The sequence below is a fragment of the Anomaloglossus baeobatrachus genome, chromosome 7 (assembly GCF_048569485.1).
Source record: "Anomaloglossus baeobatrachus isolate aAnoBae1 chromosome 7, aAnoBae1.hap1, whole genome shotgun sequence".
Classification (NCBI taxonomy): domain Eukaryota; kingdom Metazoa; phylum Chordata; class Amphibia; order Anura; family Aromobatidae; genus Anomaloglossus; species Anomaloglossus baeobatrachus.
In genome coordinates, this window is record NC_134359.1 from 297,453,063 (window position 1) to 297,471,162 (window position 18,100).

General features: G+C 46.9%; 1 protein-coding gene across 1 annotated transcript in view; it reads right to left on the reverse strand.

Moving 5' to 3' along the window:
- The window catches only part of LOC142246772 (uncharacterized), a 55,905-nt gene extending 39,940 nt beyond the window's left edge, over positions 1-15,965 (reverse strand). The window contains exon 1 of the mRNA XM_075319823.1: positions 15,888-15,965. Within this exon, the coding sequence (XP_075175938.1) occupies positions 15,888-15,933 (46 nt within the window). The 5' untranslated portion in view covers positions 15,934-15,965. The remainder of the gene's footprint in view (positions 1-15,887) is intronic.
- Positions 15,966-18,100: the final 2,135 nt, after the last annotated feature.

The window sequence follows — 18,100 nt, forward strand, 5'->3', positions numbered from 1 at the left end:
CCGGGCAGATTCCTGGGGGCGGCAGTGCTCAAGCAGCCACCGCCATGTTGCGGGCCGCCGGCCCTTTAAATCCGCACATGTGCTGATGTGCACCATGTGCTGCTGTGGGCGGGTTTAGTGCTCTGCGTGCGTTGCCCGCCCCCCGGGCCTCGGAGCTGCGTGCCCACCCCCTGGTACTCGGAGCTGCGTGCCCGCCCCCTGGAGCTGCGTGCCCGCCCCCCGGCCCTCAGAGCTGCGTTGCCCACCCGCCGGGCTTTGGAGCTGCGTGCCCGCCCCCCCGGCACTCGGAGCTGCGTGCCCACCCCCCGGAGCTGCATGTCTGTCCCCCGGCCCTCGGAGCTGCGTGCCCGCCCCCCGGAGCTGCATGTCCGTCCCCCGGCCCTCGGAGCTGCGTGCCCGCCCCCGGCCCTGCGTGTCCACCCCTCAGCCCTCGGAGCTGCGTGTCCACCCTCTGTCCTCGGAGCTGCCTGTCCGGTGCCTGCTCTCCGGTGCTTGAGTCCGGCGCTGCTGTGTGTCCAGCGCCCGCCCTCTGCTGCTGTGTGCCCTGTCCAGTGCTTTGTGGCCCACTCCCCTCCATTCTGTGTGCCCCCCAATGCTGTGTATCACCCTTGGTTTGTGTGTCCCTCCTCCCCTCACTGATGTCAGGGCTCCGCAAGTGATATCTGTGCCCCCCAGTGGTGCCTGCGCCCCAGACCCTCTTGTGTGGCGTCCGCGCCCCAGACCCTCTTGTGTGGCGTCCGCGCCCCAGATCCTCTTGTGTGGCGTCCGCGCCCCAGACCCTCTTGTGTGGCGTCCGCGCCCCAGACCCTCTTGTGTGGCGTCCGCGCCCCAGACCCTCTTGTGTGGCGTCCGCGCCCCAGACCCTCTTGTGTGGCGTCCGCGCCCCAGACCCTCTTGTGTGGCGTCCGCGCCCCAGACCCTCTTGTGTGGCGTCCGCGCCCCAGACCCTCTTGTGTGGCGTCCGCGCCCCAGACCCTCTTGTGTGGCGTCCGCGCCCCAGACCCTCTTGTGTGGCGTCCGCGCCCCAGACCCTCTTGTGTGGCGTCCGCGCCCCAGACCCTCTTGTGTGGCGTCCGCGCCCCAGACCCTCTTGTGTGGCGTCCGCGCCCCAGACCCTCTTGTGTGGCGTCCGCGTCCCAGACCCTCTTGTGTGGCGTCCGCGCCCCAGACCCTCTTGTGTGGCGTCCGCGCCCCAGACCCTCTTGTGTGGCGTCTGCGCCCCTGTCCCTCTTGTGGCGTCTGCGCCCCAGCCCCTCTTGTGGCGTCTGCGCCCCAGCGTCTCCTGTGTTGCTTATGCCCCCAGCATCTTTTGTGATGTGCATGTTCACAGCGTCTCCTGTGATATGTATGCCCCCCAGCATCTCCTGTGACTTATACATCACAGGAGGGGTGGGGGGCACATACATCACAGGAGGGGCTGGGGGCATATACATCACAAGAGGGGCTGGGGGCAAATACATCACAGGAGGGGCTGGAGGCATATACGTGTCCCCAGCCCCTTGTGTGATGTATGTGCCCCCAGTGTCTCCTATGATGTACATACAGCAGGCCCAGCGTCTGCTATGTGATGTATATACACCAGTCCCAGACTCTCCTATGTGGTGTATATGCAGCAGTACCAGTGTCTCCTAAGTGATGTATATGCCCCCAGCCCTTCCAGTGATGTATGTGCCCCCAGTGTCTCCTGTGATGTATATACAGCACTCCCAGTGTTTCCTATGTGATATATGTGCCTCCAGTGTTTCCTGTGATGTATATACAGCGTCTGTTATGTGATGTATATAATTTACCAATCTTATCACAAAGAGTTGACTGTGCTCCAGACCCAGACAAAAATGAAAAAGCTGCTGTGAGATGAAACATGATTTGTATCACCAAACATCACAGCCACACCAAAGAGAAGCAGCTCCGGCCACCACAGTAGGGGTAAGTTAATTAATTGTTTGACCAAATATACTAGGGTAGTTTTCACATTGATAATTTTGTGCGGCCCCCGAAGGTTGGTAGAAATTTCAAAATGGCCCCCGGCTGAAAAAAGGTTCCCCACCCCTGCTATAGAGAGATAAAGAACCACCTTCACTTCCTGTAGAAAGATAAAGAACCACCCTCACTTCCTGTAGAGAGATTAAGAGCCACCCTCACTTCCTATAGAGAGATAAAAGAACCACCTTCACTTCCTGTAGAGGGATAAAGAACCGCCCTCACTTCCTGTAGAAAGATAAAGAACCACCCTCACTTCCTGTAGAGAGATAAAGAGCCACCCTCACTTCCTGTAGAGGGATAAAGAACTGCCCTCACTTCCTGTAGAGAGATAAAGAGCCACCCTCACTTCCTATAGAGAGATAAAGAACCAGCCTCACTTCCTGCAGAGATAAAGAACCGCCCTCACTTCCTGAAGAGAGATAAAGAACCACCCTCACTTCCTGTAGAGAGATAAAGTGCCACCCTCACTTCCTATAGTGAGATAAAGAACCACCTTCACTTCCTGTAGAGGGATAAAGAACCGCCCTCACTTCCTGTAGAAAGATAAAGAACCACCCTCACTTCCTGTAGAAAGATAAAGAACCACCTTCACTTCCTGTAGAGGGATAAAGAACCCCCCTCACTTCCTGTAGAGAGATAAAGAGCCACCCTCACTTCCTGTAGAGGGATAAAGAACCGCCCTCACTTCCTGTAGAAAGATAAAGAACCGCCCTCACTTCCTGTAGAAAGATAAAGAACCACCCTCACTTCCTGTAGAAAGATAAAGAACCACCTTCACTTCCTGTAGAGAAATAAAGAACCACCTTCACTTCCTGTAGAGAAATAAAGAACCACCCTCACTTCCTGTAGAGGGATAAAGAACTACCCTCACTTCCTGTAGAGAAATAAAGAACCACCCTCACTTCCTGTAGAGGGATAAAGAACCACCCTCACTTCCTGTAGAGGGATAAAGAACCGCCCTCACTTCCTGTAGAGGGATAAAGAACCGCCCTCACTTCCTGTAGCGGGATAAAGAACCGCCCTCACTTCCTGTAGAGAAATATAGATAACTGCCCTCACTTCCTGGTGCTAAAGATCTTACTTCCTATATAGTGATAAAGAACTGCCTTAAAATTACAGTTCATTATACAAAAAAACAAGTTATAAACAGGCAGATGAAAAAGTTACAGATTAGGTTACAATTATTACAGATATATCACAGATTACAGATTATACAGAAGGTTCAGTGCACCCTATTTTATTACTTGGACTATTACTATTTACTTTCTACTTATTACTGCTTACTTTGTTTTTTTTTATCTTAGCTTTTATCTGTTAAATGGCCAAAGTGTGAACGTGCTCCTACACATTGCACATACAGCAACTCAAGTTCCGGCTCATTTCTTTAGTCTTGCTGTAGTTTCTTGTACTTTGTACTAACAGCGGGCATGACCTGAAAAGATTTCAGCTCACCTGATCCATGTCTCACCTGGACTTTCGATCAGGGGTGGTGCATAGTAATCGGCTTCATGTCCAAAGAAGCAGAAAATGTTAGTTACAAAAGGAAAAAATCCAGCAATAATAATATCCCTTCAGCTTCCCTATTATGTAAATATCGCATCCTATCCCCTCCAGCATAAGTCCAAAAATGAAACAGTTTTTTTGTCCTGCACAATGAAGGTGAAAACCAGGTTATAATCATCATTGTTGATATAAAATAAAAACTTTGTTTCATTTTTGGATTTACATTTGATGGGCGACAATAGCAGTTGTTGAGTAATTGCAGTTTGTACAGAAAGTCCATAGTTGGAAATTCTCTACTACCGGCACACGCCCGCAGCTGTCGCCCTAGACATCTAGTCCGAAATACTCCAGTGGGTGGATACATCAGGGTGCGCAGGGCTTGTATATTGAATGAATTTTATACACAGGAATGTAAATGTATTGACACCTGTTTACTGTATAGAGGATATAGTAAAATGCTCATTGATGGAGCAAAAACAGTGGCCAATAGAAAATCAAGGGAAGAATAGCTCTCCTAACCTAAATATACCGGTAATGATTTAATGCCAACAGTTGGAAAGTATTTGCCCATGATGAGTTCTGATACCATAATGAGAAATATATTACAGGGTGGCTATAAATTTGTTTCCAAGAGAGCACTCACTATTGGCAATACTATATGTTTTAAGACATTTAAAACAAATCAAAATACGTCCTGGTTGTCTACTATAGGTTCATATAAGTGTGGTCGCAGACAGCGCGGCCTATGCGCATATATGACCCTAATACTAAAGAGTTTCATGTCTTACAAAAATACAAGAAGAGATCAATTCCTCCTTTCTGAATTGCAGCAGCACTTTCTGTGTACACGCCATTACTTGTACTAAATGCAAGAAACAATACTTAGGTTGCACCAGCCGCACTTTAAGAAAACGCATTTCAGAACATGTTTACAATGCACAGAACTCGACCACACAGAGTCAGTCGGGAGCTTCATGGCATTTCCTATATGAATATTCAGGTGCCGATACTGCCCTGCCCATGAATGCAATAGGGGAGGATATAGGATGCGATATTGTCACACAGTGTTTGGCTCTAAACTCACCGAGTGTCATGGCGGTATGTGACGATGCTCACACTGCAGAGTCTTACACTCCTCACTATGCTTCCTTTGGTTCTTCTGAGTATCACAGACAGGCTCGGGCGTCAACCAGTTGTGTTCTCATTAGTGATCGGGCTAGCCTGCTGGTTATTATTTGGATTACGTGTTGTGGGAGACCTATCACAGTCACTCCCCCCCTATTTAAGATGGAGGAGCCTGTCTTCCCATGCCAACTATAGCTTTAACTTTAGCTCCATGTGTTACTGTATTCCAGTTCTGCTAACAATTGTATTGCTTGGTGCGTGGAGTTATTGTAAAGTTCTCTCATTCGCTCCTCGCTGGTCTTAGTTTGCTCCTTATCACTTGTTGTCTAATAACTCTGTATGAGCGTGCTGTGATCAAGTTTTGGTTTCCCGTCTGTCCTTATCTGTAGATTTTACCAACCCCTATCTCGGCCCTCCCCTGGGGTGAGGGAGAAGGGCATAAGATCAGGGCGGTACAGGAGCAGGGCAAAGAAGGCAGCCCCGACATAGTCACCATCAGACGTATCTCTGGGATCAGGGACAGACAGGGCCACCTTAAGGAGTCCCGATTCTGCAGTTATCCCATCATACCCCAAGATAGAAATTTACAAAATAGTGAAGTTAAAGGGATATTATTATTTGAAATATTCCAAAAGGCATGAATGTTAGAAGTGACCTTATGTACATTTAGTAGATGTTTATTTAATATTCGCTTTATTTGTGCCTAAAGATACAATGGAAATGTCGTCATTTAGCCCATCTTAGTAGGACGGTACATATAGGTTCACATTACTTGAAAGGTAATATGTCTATGATTAAGGACTGTGTTACGGGGCTGGCGGATTGTTGGGAAAGAATAATCACAACCCGGGTTCCACCGTGCAAAGATGGAATTTGCTGATAGTCCAGAGGTCAAAGTGGAAACACAACAGCTAACAATAACTGTAAAGGAACACACACTAACCTGTGTTAACGTCACAAAGGAGTATGGAATGAGTAGTAATAACCTATGTGGACCTCACAGGAGTTATGCAAATTAAATGGAGAATGAGCCGCTGTAACCCATGATGACCTCACAGAGGATACACTAATTAATAACTCAAAGCATAAGCTTGTGCACTCAGTGCATATAACAATCTTGAACATGCTGTGCTTCCAATAAACTGTGCCCGGAGCTACCTGCCTAAGTGACTTCAGTAAGGTGCGGAGTAACCTTTTGCAGACCCAGGGCACGGCATCTGCCTAGACAGCCTGTCTAGACGTGGAGTAACCCTCTCACAGACCCAGGCCACAGGACAAACTATCTGCCTGGGCGACCTGCCTAAAATGTGGAGTAAGTGTCAGAGGTCCAGATCACAGCGTGATCTCAGAATGCAACAATGCCGGACTGCCAGACATCCTCATTCCGTGAGGCAACATAAAATGAATGTGATAAGTGCGCACCCATGTGCGCCGGTGGGAGCCTTAAATAACCTTAGCTCCACCCCAAATGAAGGCATCAGTTGTCAGACGACCAATTCCAAAAGGTATAGTCCTTAGGGCGGGCGTCCAGTGGCAAATCAGCAACTGACACGTCAGCAGGGCAGCTGACGAAGGACAGCCAATCAGGACCTGCCACGTCACAGACATGCTCAGTAGAGTCCTTTTCAGACTGAGCCTCAGAGAGAGTGGAAACTGCCCGCACATGCTCAGTGAGCAGATTTCCACACTAAAGGGTGCTTTACACGCTGCGACATCGCTAACGATATATCGTCGGGGTTACATCGTTAGTGACACACATCGCCCCGTTAGCGCCGTTAGCGACATTGCAGCGTGTGACACCAAGGAGCAAAAACAGTAAAAAATGTTGACACGTCGCTCCTTCCCATAATATCGTTGCTGCTGCAGGTACAATGTTGTTCGTCGTTCCTGCAGCATACATCGCTGTGTGTGACACCGCAGGAACGACGAACATCTTCTTACCTGCGTCCACCGGCAATGAGGACGGAAGGAAGGAGGTGGGCGGCATGTTCCGGCCGCTCATCTCCGTCCCTCCTCTGCTATTGGGTGGCCGCTTAGTGACGCCACAGTGACGTCGCTGTGATGCCGAACGCACCTCCCCCTTGAAGGAGGGATTGTTCGTCGGTCACAGCGACGTCGCTGACCAGGTATGTGCGTGTTACGCTGCCGTAGCGATAATGTTCGCTACGGCAGCGATTACCAAATGTCGCACGAACGACAGGGGCGGGTGCTATCGCTAGCGATGTCGCAGTGTGTAAAGCACCCTTTAGTCTTTGGATGATCACTAACAGCCTGAGCATGCTCCGTAGAGGCATTACGGTTAGAACCCGGCGTTGGTAATTCAGCCTGTGCATGCGCCGTAGGGTACTCACGGGACTTGGAATCTGGAGAGGGACGTTCAGGTCGCGCATGCTGAGTAGCCGGTACTCCACACTTAGACGCAGAGGCCAGAGCAGCCAGCTGAACATCCCAAGGCACTGACAGAATCCAAGGCTGGGGCCCAGGCGGATAAGAAACCGCAGCAGGCTGTTTCCAGCATTGGTGACGCTGGATCATAACACACCATCCAAAATTCAAAATGCATAAGACTTTCCCTCAGCCCTGACTATACTTTATCAATAAGTTGCTGTTTTTAATATGAAGACATTAAGGTTGCTTTAGCTTAACATGACGCGGTGTTGGATTTTTTCCTTTTGTTACTTACTGTAGGGTATTTGCCTATTTTGTTTTTTTCTTATGTTTTGTCTGTTTAATGGCCACAGTGGCAACATGCTCCTACGAATTACAGGTGTACCAACTCATGATCCGGCTCATTTCTTTGGTTTTGCGATAGTTCAGTGTGCAGTGTAGGCCGGTATGCCTGTGTGAACAGGGAATTAATTGTACATCTGTAATTAGGGGTTGTTTAACAGTGTAAATAAGCCCTTCCCCACATGACTTAAGCTGACCATATACATTAGATGTGCCGATATCGAAAGATTCGGCCAACGGTCTAATGTGTATGAAGGTGTCGGCCGACTGAGGGTCAGGAGAGATGTTGGTCAGACATGTCTGTTTTCGGACTTTTCCTCGCTGAGATACGTGGCAGTCGGCTGCTTTCTCAATCAGAAAACATGAGATCTTGTTTGGCCGAGGAAGTCATCTGAGAATGATCTTTTGGCTGATGGCCATGCACTGTGTAATGACCGGCCTTACTGTGCTGTATAATAGTAAATACACAATATTAGTTCCGGCACAGCAGCTGGAAGGCAGAGACTGACATTTAATCTACCAAGAATCCTCTTTTTGGAAATCACATGTTATAGTTATTTATGTACCAAAGTTCAGACCAACTCCCTACACATACAGAAAAATGGCTTATCCGGGAGGAGCAGAAGCACATGACTGTACTGTACATGATCAGCTAATATTCTAATGTGAGACGTACACTTTTGGGGGCAGACCTCATCATCCTGGCTTTCCATGCCACATGCCAGTTCAGATAAAGGAGTACACCGGCACAACCATTTCTTCGTAAACTATAGGTGTTTACACCCAAAGGGCTGACAATAGCCAATTAGCAGCTTTGTGTTATTAGATCTCAGCTCGTGCCAAGTGCAAAGATTAATCTTAACGTGCGGCAACGCCAAGTTCAGCTGATATGTAGGAGACCATCAGTAGAGAACAGTTTTTGCTCTCCGTGACTAGTTGCTTGAGTACAAGTTGCCTTTTGTTATAAGCTCTTCGCTCTAGTTAATAGAAGACATAACGTTGAAGAGATAATAATATCCCCTCCTTATTCAGCAAAGTAACGGATGATTTTTTTGCAGAAATTCTTGTTTCTTGGAAATACCCATCAGTGGAGCTTCCTAATTTATTATAATCAGGCTTATTCATACTTTTCAACAATTTCCCATTGTGCTTTCTATATTTACTGTTTCACTTTACCATTTTTAAGAACTCTGCTTGTTGTATATACAACAATCTCACTGCCACATACTCAGAGGCTAAAAGGACAGAAGAACCGGGTAAATGTGTCCCGTCATTGCAGGCTACCTGTGCCGGGTAACTGCGTCCTGTCAGTTCAGGTTACCTGTGCCAGGTAACTGCGTCCCGTCAGTTCAAGCTACCTGTGCCAGATAAATGCATCCCTTCATTTCAAGCTACCTGTGCCAGATAAATGCATCCCGTCATTTCAAGCTACCTGTGTCGGGTAAATGCATCCTTTCATTTCAAGCTACCTGTGTCGGGTAAATGCATCCTTTCATTTCAAGCTACCTGTGCCGGGTAAATGCATCCTCTCATTTCAGGCTATGTGGTTGATCCAGCCAGTAGCGTATGCTTGTCTCAAAAATTAAGAAATATATAGCAAGACCCGTGTATTGCATGGATTTACGGGGCACCCTCCATCCTGGGGCGTAGAGAGTGTCCTGGGTACAGGATACTTTACACGCTGCGATATCGGTACCGATATCGCTAGCGAGCGTACTCACCCCCGTCGGTTGTGCGTCACGGGCAAATCGCTGCCTGTGGCGCACAACATCGCTAACACCCATCACACAGACTTACCATCCCTGCAACGTCACTGTGGCCGGTGATCCTACTCCTTCCTAAGGGGGCGGTTTGTGCGACGTCACACGGCAGGCGTCCAATAGAAGCGGAGGGGTGAAGATGAGCGGCCAGAACATGCTGCCCACCTCCTTCCTTCCTCATTGCCGGTGGACGCAGGTAAGGAGATGTTCGTTGTTCCTGCGGTGTCACACATAGCGATGTGTGCTGCCGCAGGAACGACAAACAACATCGTACCTGCAGCAGCAACAATATTTGAAAAAGGAGTGACGTGTCAACGAGCAACGATTTTTCACGTTTTTGCGCTCGTTGATCGTCGCTCCTTGGTGTCACACGCTGCGATGTCGCTAACGGCGCCGGATGTGCGTCACTAACGATGTGACCCCAACGATATATCTTTAGCGAAGTCGCAGAGTGTAAAGCACCCTTAAAACCTTTCCGTGAGGTCCATATGCCCAGTATGGCCCAATCCCTTTCAACATGTTTTGGACTTTGTTACACTTTGGTCATATTTTTAAAAAACGTCATTAACGTTCATAGTAATTGTGGTGCTGACCGTTGTACGGTAGACCTTACACTGCCTTGAAAGTGTTCAAACCCCAAGAACTTTTCCACATTTTTTCACATTACACCTGTATATGATATTCCAACACAAAGTAGCAAGTATTTGTGACGTGTAAAGGAAATTATACCTGCTTTTCTAATTACTTTAAACATCTAATCCTGAAAATTGTGATTTTTATTTTCTATTCAGCCCCTTGTAGACTCATGACTCTACATAATACAGTCTGGACACAAGGCAAAAATAGCCTTGGAACTTTATATTTAATCATTTCTCGCTCCAAGATGTATTTTTACAGCAGCGTTGAGAAATATCACTGATCAATGTCGATTAACCACAGAAGTGCAGTTGTCAATCTCTGACATTGACATAGTTTTGAATGACACCATTCATTTTACCATATTCCACATATTGAACACTGGTTAAAGGGAACCTGTCACCTAGAATTTGCGTCCTGACCTATCAGCAGACGCATGTGAGCCCTAATTACACGTCCCTACCCATCCCTGTGCTGTAAAATTGTGTAATATGAAAGTAATAAAAAACGTTTTATTACTTTCATATTTCCTATGTAAATTAGAGAGCCGCTGGCCACATGGGTGGCGCCTTGCCCTATGGACGTCTGCATACTTTCTGTGGTATCATGCCCCTGTGGGCAGGATACCATGGAGTCACATGAGCGACGTCCCCGTCACTCATTCTATCCTGCACGCGTTTATACTTACCATTGTGGCAGGCTTCTTTTCTGGGTTCTCCCTGTCAGTTTCAGACGCGCACTGCGCATGCGCAGTGCGCGTCTGAAGCCGGCTAGTTTGTTCACTCGGAAAAGAAGCCTGCCGCAATGCGCGCACAATAGAATGAGCGACGGGGACATCTCTCATGTGACTCCATGGTATCATGCCCACAGGGGCGTGATACCACGGAAAGTATGCAGACGTCCATAGGGCAAGGCGCCGCCCATGTGGCCAGCGGCTCTCTAATTTACATAGGAAATCTGAAAGTAATAAAAAAATTTTTATTACTTTCATATTACACAATTTTAAAACACAAGGATGGGTAGGGAGGTGTAATTAGGGCACACATGCGTCTGCTGATAGGTCAGAACGCATATTCTAGGTGACAGGATCCCTTTAACAAATGCAATTCCAGGCTATTTCCTGAATTCTCTTATTCCTCTGGTAGGCAAACCAGTTTCCCAGCACCTCACACCTATATTGTTCCTCCTTTGCTAGTTCCATACTCGATGCTCAATACGTTTTCAGTCAGGGAAAAAGCACCAGGATCTTGGTTAAGGTACCTTGTAGAGACAAGCGGATCTAGCAAAACTCAAATTTATTTGTTCGCATGATTATTGCCAAGAAATTTAATTTCTTCTTTGCGAATTTTAATGCCCTTTATTATGTTGTCTCTACAGACTGTAAAGCATAATAAATGTAATATTTAAAATTTTTTAAAAAATCCTTATATTTATTGCATTGCTTATTGCACTGTCCCTTCAGTTCCTTATCGTGAACCTCTGTCTGGTTCCTTGCCGTTCACTATGAAATCCCCTATCGGGACTTTTAAGTTTGATTCTGGTCGGGAGTGTTATGAACAAGCGTAAAAGGTCACAGCGCTGTGACATTGGCAGGCGCTGAATCTTCCCCGGCTTAGTCAACCCCCCCAAAAAACACCTGTCACTTCATGCAATGTACACATCTGTTCCAGACCTGTTGGATGCATCCTAGAGCTCCAGAATCATGGTTACAAAGTTGGTGGTGCAGTCATATTTTCTCTAAAAAATGATCAATGCAATTCACAGATGCATTCTTCACATCACCAGAAACAGCTCTTTTGTCCATGGTTCCAGAAATCAAAGCAGATCTCTTACATTTTGTACTTGTGACGCCCCTGGACTATCAAGTCGTCACAGGGCACAATCTGCCCTCCTGTGCAGTATCCGCCTCCTTCTTGGTTTAGGGTCCCTAACTACATGGTGTTGCCTACATCAGCTATTCAAATCCTAGATACACCCTGCACCACACCCACCAGACACACCAGTGGACAGCTTGAGTGGAATAGAGTCGCCCACCTGGGGGGTTGGGGAGGGAGGTGAGGAGTGTCAAGAGGAGAGAGTAGAGCCTGAGAAGTGAAAGTGAGAGGAGGTTAGGAGCAGGGCTCCTGGGAAGCAATCTAGGTGGCACACGGTGGTCTGGGCCTACAGTACTTGGACCCCCGGTCGCAGGAAATCATGGCAAGGGGCACAGATCTGTCGAGGAGGACAGCCGGCGGCCTTGCACAATCACCGGGCTGGGATGAAGGCATGACGGGGTACGTGGACCCTAGGTCGGGGAGTAGCTTCAGGCAACCCGATAATTTACCCGAGGAGAACGGAGCCATCAAGATCCGTTCCCACCCACTCCAAAATTGGAGCATTAGCGCAACGAGGGGGATAGGACATTCCAATTCAAAAAGGTCCAGAAAATCCCAAGTGTGAGCCCTGAGAGCAAGCTCCCACACTTAGCCATAGTGGGGAGCGGGACCTGGCAAGTTTCACACTACCAGGACCACCAAAGAAGTAATCTTAGTGCCAGGAGGCAGGTCATGGATCACCAGGCAGCACCATTGGGGACGGGACCCGAACTAAGCTCCCCTCAGCGACAGCGGTGTCCAGAGACTTGTTTGACCAGTTGTCGGTGTCTGCTTAATGGACAGAGTACCACAGTGACCCCCTTGCATCCAACGGCATTCCCCTCAAACCTACCCGTGGAGGGTTACAACACCTGGCTGCACCCATTCCAGCACCCCCGGGTACTCCCCAACTGCAGCGGTGGTACTCCTAGTTACCACATACCACGGGTGGCGTCACAAACTCTATAACTCCCCCTGTAAATAACCCCCCTTCATTTGAGTGGCCGCACGACCCCCGGGCCCGAAGACCCTCAAGCCACTGCGAATCCAGATCCGAGCAGCTCGGCTGCTGGCACGGAGGCGGCACATACTGGATACCCGCAAGATTATACCTAAGCTTTGGAAGTCATCTTCCCCGCCACTGAGGATAGTTTCAATGGATGATGTGAACATGCTCCAACAATTGGAGGAACTCCGGGCATTTGATAACATGTCAGACTCTCCTTGATTTGCCATTTGGTATCCTTGGATTCACCTAAAAAACTCCCAATACTTCCCGATTTTGCTTTCTTCAAAGTATTCTCGCTATATGGGTCTCCTCTCTTCTTATCAAACTATGGGCCCAACTTGTCAATCCTTTTACACCAGAAAATTGGTATAAAAGCTTTTTGGACAATGATGAGCCGCACAAAAATAATATGCACCTTTTGGTTGACTGGAGTAACAATTTTGGTTGCCAGTTTTCGGCACAGGGTGTGAAGGCCTTCCCCCCAACCTATACATTGCTTCCTTGTTTCATGTATGAGGGGTGATCCAAAAGTAATGATAATCGGTTATTTCTATTGCACACAGAAATTAAAATAAAATGTTTTCTTCTCTCTTAGGTACCCACTAGTCCAGGATAAAAAAAAAATCACTTAAATAGGCCACGATTCCCGGGAGCTACATTAATTTGAATATGAACTGCCGAGGAGTGAACATCAAAATGGAAAAAAACGAGCTCAGAGCTGTCATCAAATACCTCTGCTTGAAAAAAATGATTACCAAAGACATACACAGCGACTTGGTGGAAACATTGGGGGACTCTTCTCCTCCATATTCCACAGTTGCACGCTGGGCCAAGGAATTTAAGCTGGGAAGAACATCGACGGAAGATGAACATCGTGAAGGACGCCCATCCACGTTTCTCAATGAAGAAAACGTTAAAAAAGTTGAAGAAGTTGTATTGGCAGATGGAAGAGTGACTATCAGGCATGTAGCTGAGGTCACAGGGATCTCATATGGCAGTATTCAAAGAATCCTTGCAAAAGAATTGCATATGAGAAAGGTCTCCGCGCGTTGGGTGCCAAAAATGTTAACCGATGAGCAAAAGAAGAAACGAGTTGACATTTCAATAGCAAATCTCGAAACGTTCTAAGCAGATAAGGAGAATTTTTTGTCACGTTTTTTGACCATGGACGATACCTATATCCACCACTTTGATCCCAAAACTAAACAACAATCGATGACATGGAAACGAGCCGACGAACCGACGCCGAAGAAATTCAAAGTGTCAAGCTCAGCAGGGAAGGTTATGGCGTCCGTTTTTGGGATGCTGAAGGAATTATTATGGTGGACTATTTGGAGAAGGGAGCCACTATTACGGGCTCTTACTACGCAGAACAAATAAGAAGATTGCGGGAGGCTATCAAGGAGAAAAGGCGCGGAAAACTGCAGGCTGGAGTGCTGTTTCACCAAGATAACGCGCCGGCTCACAAAGCTGCAGTTGCCATGGCAACCATTCAAGAAGCGGGCTTTGAACTGGTGGAACCCCCCCCCTATTCGCCAGATCTAGCCCCCAGTGACTTCTTTCTCTTTCCTCGCCTCAAGGAACACCTGCGGGGCAAGAAATTTGACGACAATAGCGACGTGATAACCGCTGTTGGGGATTTTTTTGAGGGTCAAGATCAAGAATTTTTTCGAAGGGAATTCTAAGTTTAGAAAAGAGATGGACTAAATGTATAGACTTGTTAGGAGACTATGTAGAAAAATATATATATTTTTTAATATATTCATTATGTTTATTATTGATTATCATTACTTTTGGATCGCCCCTCGTATGTATCAGATCCGCATGTGTAATAAGTCTATTAAACATTTAAAAATTTCTATTCCGCCATTGTTTTTTTGTTTTCATTGTTCCAGCATTCATTGTATGGTAAACATGACTTTCCAGGTCATGTTAGATTATATTTTTCATATATTTTTGAAGATAAAATAGCCGACCATTGTAAAAAGAATTGTTGGTGTTCTCATTTTCTTAGATCTTAATCCTTGTGATTTTTCAGTGGATGGAGGAAGTTTTTATTGATACAATTTTTGGAGTATATACAATATTTTGAATTTTTTTTTATTGTATGAATTTTTTATAGGAAATTTCACCGGCATCACAGGAGCAATACGATGGTAGTGACGGGGGCCCTCACAGGTGCTCAGCTGTTATGGCACCCCACGATCGTTTTAAGGGGGTGGAGTACAATGTGGATTGCACCACTTGAATTACGCTGTCAGAGATTGACAGCATTTAAGAGGTTAACCAGCAGTAATCGGAGCAAGTCCTGCCCTGTATGGAGTTTATGCTGCTTCTGAGCCCAGTCCATACACCCAAACTTCACGTGTGACAAGTATGTCAAATGTTGGGTAACGGTTACACTGACCGACAGCAGCATTTAGGAGGTTGACCAGCAGTAATCAGAGCAAGTCCTGCCCTGTATGGAATCGATGCTGCTTCTGAGGCCACTTCATGCACCCAAACTTGACGGGTGACAAGTACGTCAAATGTCAGGAAAAGATCACACCGATGTTCTGTTTGTCCAAGCTGATCAATACAAGCCCACACTCACCACCAACCGTTCTTGATGGGACTGATGTTGATAGCCAAGTACTGTGCTCATCAATTTACGGCAGTCCTACAGAGAATGAATGGAGCTAAGGTCCACATTCAGACGGGCTCCGCACAGCCCTGTAGATGGATTTGGTGGGATTGCAGTGGTCGGACATACAGCAACATTTATCTCTACTTCTGAAAAGTACGTGCGTTAAAGGGGTTACCAATAAGAAAGGCAGCTTCAAAATGAATTAATAAAAGAAATACAGATAATATTCATCTACTCGGGGTCCAGGGCCGGCTCCTCACTCCTGCTCATTGTTTTAGCTGTAAAGGTAGTGTCCCGTCAACAGCACACATCACCGCTGCAACCAATCACTAAGCTCAGCAGTTCGTGTCGTCTGCATCTGGCTCCAGACAAAACAAGCTCCATTCATTTTATGGAAATGTTAAAAATTGCAAAATTTCTAACACCCTTTACTGCCCATTTTGACATGATCGTGTTTGCAAAGCTGAACGCCAACTGTATGACGACGTGTTGTTAGATGAGTGGTCTGAAATCTAGTGAGTAGGATATATCCCTGAGCACACAATGTGCAGCACTGTGCTGTATTTATAGGGTACACAGACTTCTACAACTGGGCTAACATTAGGGCGACTGACCCCCGGCTTCGAAGAACACAAATCTGCACACAACACATTAACACTTACATGTCTGGAACAGCAGAAGAAACAGCAGCAGTCCCAGGAAAGCCATGAGCCGTCTTATGTGAAAGCTTCCTGCACTGTAAACCAGGCAGGGCTGTGCCAATACTGAATGATATATGATATCACATGTGCAAACTGCTGCTTCAGAGAAGAAGAAATCTAGCGCCACCTAGTAAAAATCCTAAGGCTATGTGCGCACATTGCGTAAATACATGCAGTTACGCTGCGCTTTGTAGCGAAGCGTAACTGCATGCGTCCTGCGTCCCCTGCATAATCTATGGAGATTGTGCAGGGGCCGTGCGCACGTGGCGTCTTAGAGCGCAGCGCTTCGGCTGCTGCCCGAAGCGCTGCGTTCTAAGAAGTGACATGTCACTTCTTCCGTGCGCTTTGCCGGCAGCCCCCGCTCTGTCTATGGCAGGAGCTGCAGGCAGAGCGCATGGAATCGGCTTTTTTTTTTTCTCTACGGACATTTTCTGCAGCGATTTGAAGCGCACGTGTGCTCTTCAGATCGCTGCAGAAATTTCTGCAGGGCTAGTACGCAACGTGCGCACATAGCCTAACAGTCAATATTGACCCTTTAACGACCCATACCAAAATGATCCATTTTCTCTCCTGAGTTCACGGATACCCCATATGTGGCTGGAAACTGCTGTTTTGGCGCGCGGTGGGGCTGGGCTGGAAAGAGCAACATTTGACATTGTGAGAGGAATTTTGGTTACTTCATCCTTCGTGTGTAGTGAACCTTTTTAAACCAGCAGGTGATTTGCAGAATGTTATAACAGTGTGCCGTAAAAAGGAAAAAATAAGTTTTTTATTATTATTATTTATTATTATTATAGCGCCATTTATTCCATGGCGCTTTACAAATGAAAGAGGGTATATGTACAACAATCATTAACAGTACAAAACAGACTGGTATAGGAGGAGAGAGGACCCTGCCCGCGAGGGCTCACAGTCTACAGGGAATGGGTGATGGTACAATAGGTGAGGACAGAGCTGGTTGCGTAGTGGTCTACTGGACTGAGGGCTATTGTAGGTTGTAGGCTTGTTGGAATAGGTGGGTCTTGAGGTTCCTCTTGAAGCTTTCCACGGTAGGTGAGAGTCTGATGTCCTGAGGTAGAGCATTCCAGAGTATGGGGGATGCACGGGAGAAATCTTGTACGCCATTGTGGGAAGAGGAGATAAGAGAGGAGCAGAGAAGGAGATCTTGTGAGGATCTGAGGTTGCGTGCAGGTAGGTACCGGGAGACTAGGTCACAGATGTAGGGGGGAGACAGATTGTGTATGGCTTTGTATGTCATGGTTAATGTTTTGAACTGGAGTCGTTGGGTGATGGGAAGCCAGTGAAGGGATTGGCAGAGTGGCGAGGCTGGGGAATAGCGAGGGGAGAGGTGGATTAGGTGGGCCGCAGAGTTTAGGATAGATTGGAGGGGTGCAAGAGTGTTGGAAGGGAGGCCAGAGAGCAGGAGGTTGCAGTAGTCAAGGCGGGAGATGATGAGGGCATGCACTAAGTTTTCCAACAAAATTGTTGTTTTAGTTAAAATGTCTAATTTTCACAAGGGTGATGGGAGAAAATAAACTGCACAATTAGTTATGAAATTTCTCAGGAATACCTCATATGTTGTCAGAAACTCTTGTTTCGGCAAATCGCAGGGCTCAGAAGGGATGTAGCGCTATTTGACTTTTTAAGAGCAATTTTAGGTAGAACAGATTGTGACCATCACGTCGCAATAGGAGAGCCCCTAAGATTCCAAAACAGCAGAAACCCCCACAAGTGACCCCATTATGAAAACTACATTTCTTGAAGAATTCAACTAGGGGTGTGGTGAGCATTTTCCACCCACAGGTGATTGATGGAATTCTATAATATTGGGCCGTGCAAATGAAAAATTATATTCTTTACACTCAAATGTTTGTGTACCCCAAGTTGTTATTTTTTAAAAGGGCTAATAAGAGAAAGTGAACCACAGAATTAGAACTTCAATGCGTTATATGTGGTCTAAAACTACTTTTCAGGCACAGTACAAAGCTCAGATTGTGCTAAAATGGTTTTCAGGTTCCACTTAACATTGGCAGAACCCCTGAAGTGCCAGAACAGCGAAACAACCCCCCAACCCATCATCTGTATCCCAGATATGTTTAAAAGAATTTTTTAGCACGTAGATAACCTTTTTTAATACAATGGTTACTATAGCCTCTATCATGGAAGCGGCTTAT